The 8643-nt window shown below is 44.0% G+C and overlaps 1 protein-coding gene across 1 annotated transcript; it reads left to right on the forward strand.

Moving 5' to 3' along the window:
• The first annotated feature begins 5332 nt into the window (after positions 1-5332).
• LOC144113942 (protein FAM210A) lies at positions 5333-8412 on the forward strand. The gene is made up of 3 exons (XM_077647354.1): positions 5333-5609; positions 6558-6879; positions 8020-8412. The coding sequence occupies exons 1-3, from the start codon at positions 5378-5380 to the stop codon at positions 8273-8275; spliced, it is 810 nt and encodes a 269-aa protein (XP_077503480.1). The 5' UTR covers positions 5333-5377; the 3' UTR covers positions 8276-8412.
• The last annotated feature ends 231 nt before the right edge of the window (positions 8413-8643 follow it).

Genomic DNA, 8643 nt, shown 5'->3' on the forward strand with positions numbered 1-8643 from the left:
CAACACACACTCAGTGATGACACTGTCCACGTGAGCATCAGCGCTATTTTTTTATAAAAGCTGAAAAGATGAAAAAGAATCATCCTGTATAAAACCACACCAGCACCCTGGTGCATTAATCTGAATTGCTGAAGGTACCATGAAAGTGGACAGTGGATGTGTTTTCGGGCTGAGTGAAGAGTTCACCGAACTCATTTTGAGGAGAGTACCCCTTGAGTTGTGCAAGTGACACTGTATGAGCGACACTAAAGGAGAGTGTAAGATGCTGAAAGTGACATTAAATTTGCCCATGTGAGAGGGGTACCATAAAAGACATCAGTTCTCATCAATTACGTGCATTGGCATATTGATACTGAGTGCTTAAGTCCCTTGATTTTAAATTTGCATTACTGACTGCAATATTAATAAAATGAACTCTAGCATAGAGGGTTGGATGATGACAGAAATGCAAGTGACACTGATGCCTCAGATGGCTGGATTTTACAGGCCTCAAAAACCAATATGCTGGCTTCATATATCAAACACTGAAAGGAATAATTGCAGTTAAACACTTGACTTTATTTTTTAATGTGAAAGCATTACTAGTCTCATTAAGAAAAAAGCTGATGGAATGTGTTAGTGTATGAACTCACAGATGGTACAGAAAACCGCAGCTGTGGCAAGAAAAATAGGGTGACGTCAAAAAGTGGCCATAGAACACACACAGCAAGCCGAGCACCACCATTTCAGACAATCATATGCATGTCCTTCATCTATATAGACCCCCCTGGCTGACCTCGATGTGGCACCAGTTTTCCCGACTACATTCGTACCAAAATTATGAGCAACTGTTTGTCATACAGTGTTCCAGGTAGCGTCATACGGTTTCCCATTGCATATACCTTACATGCGCTAGACATGTTGGAGGCTAGTGTGCAACAGGGATTCAAACTGACGACATATGCACCTTCAATTGTATGCCTTCCCAGACTCTTTACCTCTTCCCTTAAGGCACAGTTGAGGTGTCCACCGGGATGTGAGACAGTTACTAGGCCGTTTCCTTTCCTCAAGAACCAATTTTCGTGACAAAACTGTGATCCAACCGTTCACCGTACACCGCTGCAGGTGGTGTCATATGATTTCCCGTTGCATATAGCATACGTCTCTTACTAAGGTTGGAGGCTAGCTTGTGACATGTATTCGAAATGAGTGTTTCTCTCGGACATTTGTGAATTCAGCGTCTGTGGAATCAGCGTTCGGAGGAGTGTTTTTGTTTAATTTCTCAGGGTGGAACCTGCATCGAGGTCGTACGCTTACAATGACACACTAATGCCTTAGCCTTCACAGCATGTAAGCATTCTTAAGTGCCCTCCGAATTTTTTTCTCTCTGGATGGTCACAATTCATGGTGCCGGAACCAAATGTGCATTAATGCTTGTTTTAGTGATGATGCGCTCTAGGTGCGCATCATAGCTGGCAACGTGTAAGATTTTCATAAGCATGACACAGAATGACACTAAACATCTACAGACTTTTCAATGCCATTTTATTATACTGTCTGCAAAAACGAAAAATGGTCAATACAAAAGTCTACTGCTTCTTCCGGACAAAATGAACATAGAGATCTGCAGTTACAGGATGACTATTATAATTTGAAGCCCCTTTAATGCCTTTCTAACTACATGACCACGTCCACACCCTAAAAAATAAATGTTCTCCTTCTCTCTACACACTGTGCAAACAAACCCAGGAAGCGCATACACATGTGGTTACGCACATCTGGATGAAACAATTCTGCTCTATAGGTAACCCACGGACAGCACACGTTAAAAAAATATTAATAAAGTGTGGGGAAAGCAAGAAATAAAGAGTTTATGCATGCTTTATGGCACTGGTGCAGGCCCCAGCATCTGTTATCAGTCCTGTCAGCTACTGTCACCAGCACAAAAGGTGCACTGCCATGCAACTAGGGCCCCTAACTTTCTTTGCGGTAAATTTTAAATTCCGCGAATCAGGCACAAAGATTCCGCAAAATTCCGCAGCAGACGAGAAATAACGCTTCAGAATACACCTCGCGTTATATTCTGTACCAACGTATGAATACAATGTACATATTTTTTTTACAGCGATAGCTGTTAGGCACCTGACCAAGGCTTGCATGTCGGCGTCGTTGCCGTAACTGGTGGGTGCGTCAATGACATCCAGCCACCGTGGATGTCATTAACGCACCCACAGGTCATTAACGCACTTTTATATCATGGTCAACCTGGGTCGTATAAGCCTACGGGTGGCTCTGTTTGGAACAGCCACCTGCCAGTGCAGGGGTGCATCATACTTGACCACAACACCAGTGTGACATGAGGTCACTGTATCTTTTCTACCTTAAAATATCCACAAAAACTAAATGCCTAAACAGCTATCGCTGAACCCCGCGTTACAGTCGTAACCGTCCTGCGAGTTTGTTTTTTTTCCCCGAGCTTTTCAAGGTAATGTGACCTCGCTACCAGTGTAAAAAAGCCACTTGAAAGCCAGCTTTTTAGAGACCTTCAGGCAAAGTGCGCAGCATACAAATGCAAAGGAGAAGACAGCTATAGATGTAGAAAGATGGCGGTGTGGGTCATTAAGGAGAGAAAGCACTAAAAGAGTTGAGTGAAGCACGAAAAGCAAGATGGGCAAATGGGTGCAGGACTGGGCAGCTTAAAACACCGAGTAGTGGCAGCACAGTGGTGACAATGGCTGCTGCTCTGTGGGAGGCTGTGTTATAGTGCTCCAGAATACTGTATATAGCAGCATGCATTGCAATATTGGAGGCTTTGCTTCGCTCGATAGTGGCAAATGGATATGAAGAGCTGCCTTTTAAACAGCACTGACGCATCCTCCGCTTGTGTGTCCTGATAACTGAATGCACACATTGCACACTGCGCACGACGTCACTGTCTCCACAAAGCATACTGTGTGGCCAGCCTTTAACACCATTTCGCATTTTACAAAATAAGACAAATCTGAGACTAGGTCCTTCTCCCTCCCAGCCAAGTGCAGGCTGGTTCCTGAGCTGCACTAGTATTGCAAACACGAGGATCCAAAGCGGAGCCACAATAGAGACCGACAGCATGACGACTGCCACAATCCCTGCAAGGGCAGCCATACAGGATTACCAGTAGAGCTCCCAAATCCCGTGAAAGTTACAAATCCACCTCTACTTGTTCGAGCACTATGTCCTCTGATGTGCTTGCCACAGTTCTGGGGAACAGCAAGCACCAACTTTGTGTTATGAAGCAGTTCCATCACGAAGCATAAGAGTTAACTATGGTCCCTACAATGCTTTTGAGTTACCTTACCCATGTACCGTTTTTGCCAAAAGTAACCAGGCAATGGGGGTTTGTTTCTTAGCCATGTAACAGAGCAATTATGGCACCCCTTATGCTCCACATCTGTGTAAGGAAAGGAGAACCCTCGTCCTCACCTTTCAAGACCTTTTGCTCTTTACGGCAGCCGTATGGGCTCCACTATACGGGTGAGAAGCAAACATCATTGCCTGGTTACTTTTGGCAAAGACAGTACTTAATATACATAGGTTTGGTTTATGGAGGATTATGTCCCAAAGCGACTCAGGCTACAAGGGTCGCCGTAGTGAAGGGCTCCGGAAATTTCGACCACCTGGGGTTCTTTAACGTGCACTGACATCGCACAGCAAACGGGCCTCTTTAACGTAATATAAAACAAAACTGACCACCAAATGCCACCTTTGCAAATTTCTAGCCTTAATAAGCCGGTGGTTAGGTCGAGGGAATTTTTTTTCGATTTTCTCTGACGCAACAGTCAGTAGAGGTCCATCATAACGCTACCATGCTTGCTTATGCAGCAAGCCACGATGCACTTACTTAATCACCACGCTCTTAGCCCAGTTGTTGAAGCTTCTCACATGCAGTATTCGAGTGCGCTCCTTTTCCAGGCCGTCGTTGCTGTGAGAGTTGTATGACCGGTGCCAGTCCCACTTTGTGTCCCATAAGAAACAACGGAGAGAATGCATAAAAGCAGCACCAAACTGCTGCTGCACACTACCACAGCCCCACGAGCTGAATTTGCCCTCTTCTCTGAATGTCGTACTTCACTGCGCTTACACGAGAGCGCATGGCAATCGCCGTTTAGACTTGTGGTGAATACATGGCACTGCCGAGTTAGGATGCGCGTTAGTACTCACTTGAGGCTATGACTACCAACACGCAGCCTATCTTGGCAGTACCGTGTATTCACCTAAACTGCGATTACCATGCGAACTCGTATAAGCACAATGAAGCATGACTTCCAGAGAAGAGTGGAAATTCGGCTCATGCGTCGCCTGAAACAGACGAGTTCAGCCTCAGGAGCAGTGCTCGCAGCTAGGAGGTTCTCCTCAGACATGGCTGCCCAAACAAGATGTTCAATAGACTGCGAGAGCACAGATGCATAGAGCACTTGACACCACAGAGTTTCATGTCCGAGATTTTGAGAAATTCTGCGGTTCTGCTAACCGTAGTTCTGCGTTTTCCACAAGGCTGTGGCTAGAGTTCCGTCCAGACGGAACTCCAATTTGCCTTAGAGTTCTGTTCAGACGGAACCTAACCTAACCCATCCCAAACCAACCTAACCTAACGTAACCCAACCCAAACAAGAACTCCAATTTGCGCTAGAGTTCCGTCCAGATGGAACCTAACCCAACCCAACATAACCACCACCACCACTGGACGGAACTGCAGCAGAAGCAAATGTTCCGTCCAGACGGAACGCTAGACACTCCGTTTCCACAACCGCTTGCTCAGAAAGGTAGATTAGAGCTAGTGTTAGAGGTAGGTTGTTCTTCATTCTGTATTAAAAATTTTATCGAGCAGACGAGACAGCGTCTTCAAGGAACTGCACAACCATCGAGTTAATACCATAAAGTTAAAATACACAGCACAAACTTGCCCACAAACATGGACCCACAAGCCATTGGTTGGTTCTCCAACCGGCAGAGAGCGCAGGCCCTTGTTTCGGCTAGTTTCGGCTGCTCAGCCGGCCTTTCAGTAATTAAAAAAAAACAAGAATTGTCGATGTTTAATTACATCTTAAAGAAAGACAATAATATGCTACTTTGCCAGATATGTTTTTTATTATACTGCTAGTTGCACATAAAAAAATTTTTAAACATGGAGAGCAGCACTCCGCTAAAACTAATTAAATCAAATTAAGTTAACTTCATCAACTAACTTACTCTGGCTGCTTTTGGCCACTTTCAGTTTGAATATAACAAAAAAAAAAACGACCTTGTGTGCAAATGTAGAAAACAATAAACTCAGTCTTTGGCCGCAGGGGCTGTAGGGGCGCTGCAAGTCCTTCATCGTTTTGCTTTGTACTTTCGTTAACTCTTCTGCTTACTTTTCATGCCAAGGAGCGCATTTAGCACGTGTTTATTAAACTCATGTTTATGTGGGATTGCTTCGCGGACCTGGTGGAGCAGATGGTTATCTAGAGATATTTTTATTGCAGTAGTTATCGCCAGTATGTCAGCTACGTTTAGTTGGTTGTGGAGAGCGGACGTTTCATCGTGCAGACTACCGCGACTGTTATATTTGCGCCACATCCCGTTGCAGAAGACCAACCGGTTACTTCCCTGTGAGTGCACGTTTTCAGGATCCAAACTGAGCATGTTGTTAGCGGAAGAGATAAATGTGTGTTCTTTTTTTTTGTTACTTCTGTTCCGCGGGGAAACTTTCCCTGTTTTGCTGATGATGTGATGTGATGTGCTTAGCTAAGCTGAGATGGCTAACGGCACCGGTGGAAAAATCGAGATAACTCTTGCTCTTCGATTTGTCGAGGGAATTTGTGCAGGTTATGTATTTTAAAACAGCGATCGGTATATCTCGAGCGAAATGGACTTTCTGATTTATTGGTAAACGCCGACTCAAAAGTGCCCTTGTACCTCATATAAAGTAACCCCTACAGGAATGTGTCCTTTTTTGGTTGCTCTGTGTTCAGTTACTCCGGAAGAGGGGTAGGCAAGGGGGCGGTGGCTCCCACAGCATTTCTCCAGAGGAGGCAGCCCCCCTCCCCGTCTCCAGCTACTTGCACTCAGATCAGATCTCTGAGACGCACTTCAAGTCTAGGACGTTATTAATGTAAAGCGCAGTGGGGCCGAGCTAGTTGGCTTCGTAGCCAGTGATAAACCTTTCAAGTGACCTAAACCAATCAAAGCCCCACAGAAGTCGTTGATCAGCAGACCTCTGTTCATGAGCATGATTAGCACAATCGAAACAGACTGTGTGCATATTTTTTTAATGCAGTTGATAATTCCCCGTGTGTACACTGTTATAAAGCTGTTGATTTCTATTTAGACGTTGTGTGCAGTAACAGATACACCACTGAACAGGGCAAAATAAAGAAAAAGTTAAAGGCAAAAAAATTTAACAAATAATTATATAGGACTTTGAATAAAAAATAATTAACAAAACAAACTTGCAGTCTTGCCTCCCTACTAAAAAAAATTTCTGGAGTCTCTGTTTTTGTTACATATATGTCTGGTTGTTGGTTGTGTATATTAGTCCACTTTATATTCCTTACCAGATTTGCGATGGCACAAGGCATACATCAGGCACTCTCCTTTGGAATCTTGTGCTGCAGCAGCAAGACCATCCTTCATCTCCTGTACACATAGTTTCTCTTCAGAATATTGCACAAAGTCAGACGCAAGAGCAGGCTTTAAAAAAGATGTTACCAGTCCACTCGAAGCCAGTGCTGAGCCAAAAAAGGAAGAAGTCATGGAGGAAAAGCTGAGCATATTTCAGCGGTACAAGAAAATGTTCAAAGAATACTGGTATGTCATGTTGCCCGTGCACATTGCGACCTCGATCGTCTGGTTCGGCTCATTCTTCTACTTAGCTACATGGTAAGTGTGAAAAAATAACCTCCTCCGCACCATGCCTTAATCTTGGCCTTGTGTGTATGCACCACTTGAAAACAGGAAATTTTTACACGCAACGAAAGTGCAGTGCAGAAAAGTTAAAAGTAAGTAAAAGACACAGGGCAGTGCATGTCCGGTGTTTTTTATTGTAAGCATCATGTCTTTTGTTTTCATTGATGAAATTCAGTGTTGGAATTTTTTTTTGATCATGGCAAACTAGAGTCACATGACTGCATGTTTGAAGGTAGGTTCACAATTGGTACCCGCATCGTGGCCACTCTTGATAGCCGATAACGAGATATATGTGTACACAAAAATTGTCATGAACTTGGCCCCAGATATTGGTGGGGGGAAAGTTGATTGTGAATAAATTTTGCATTTTATGTCTGTAGAAGGTACCTGTAGTAGTAGCAGCCACTTACTGTGGAAGTAGGTTGGGGTTGTTGGGAGACAAGCATCTATAGTCACTGTTTTGAAACTGCTAGAACCACTGAACCTGGCAGTGATTAGACGGGTGTTTTTCACCCTGGACATGCAACTGTTGAATACAGTAACATTTAAAACAGCACCATTTTTTTTTTTGTTTTCTGTGTCTGCTTCCCTTTTTTTGTAAATAATGCAGTACGACGAAGGGAATAATACAAATGTGCCTAACATCTGAAAATGCTTCTTCGCTTTTCGAAATGACGGGTGTGTAGTGGTGACACAAAGTGGTCTTGTCACTGCATCCTTACGTCTTCTCATTTTTATTGAACAGTTCAGTTTGGCACTCTTAGCTGTGTCTTTAGAGTGAGACCCTGATATTCATTCCTGCTCTTAAAAATGCTAGTCATGTGTTCCCAACATTATGATGCTTCATTTGTCATTAAAAATCATCTTGATGTCGCATATGTGGTGGGCATTTGCCAAGTCATTCAGTAATCCTTATGAATTCACATGGATTAAAGGGCTGTTTTTCTCAAGGAAAGGAGGAGCAGTGAAATTGACACTGTCTAATAAATTCTGAGCCTGTGTTCCTCTGCAAATACTGTTTGGTATCAGGTGCAACATGGTTCACATTGTGCATTACAGTGCAAAGTAGTTGAGGTCGCAACCACGGTGCTCCTTTTCGTATTCTCTGTGCAGTGGTGTTGACGTTGTCCCAATCTTGGAGTTCCTTGGCCTGCCGGAGTCTGTCATCAGTCCTTTGCGAAAATCGGGGCTCAACTACATTGCCACGGCATCAGCCATGTACAAGTTGGCCACCCCAGCCCGATACACAGTCACGCTTGGAGGCACATCGATAGCCATTCGAGCGCTCGTGAAGCGTGGTCTCATTAAGCCCATGCCAACCGGAGGCGAGCTCAGGCAGATGCTGCGAGACAAGATTAAGCCACAGTGATTGACATAGTCTTTCGCACGGTCCTGTGTAGATTGTAAATAATGTCAGAATGGCACCATGACCCACAGTGAGTGCAATTGTCGTCTTTGAATGACATTGAAGGCTAGCACGGAAAATAAATGATAGAATATCTGTGACGTGGCCTGAAGTTGCAAAAACAACTTTCGTTTAGACTCCACTGCTTTGGCAAGGCACCTTTCATACTTTTACTCGCAAATTCCTGTTTACGTGACATTAGGGCACAATTTTTTCTAATCAGCAATGATCTTACTGAGGCATGGAAGTGTGTGTTTTGTCGAAGCTCTTGCACTTTGTCCATGCACTTTTCATGCAAATCTGTCATAGGCTGTAAAGGCTAAAATGACATG

The sequence above is a fragment of the Amblyomma americanum genome, chromosome 1 (genome assembly GCF_052857255.1).
Source record: "Amblyomma americanum isolate KBUSLIRL-KWMA chromosome 1, ASM5285725v1, whole genome shotgun sequence".
Taxonomy (NCBI): domain Eukaryota; kingdom Metazoa; phylum Arthropoda; class Arachnida; order Ixodida; family Ixodidae; genus Amblyomma; species Amblyomma americanum.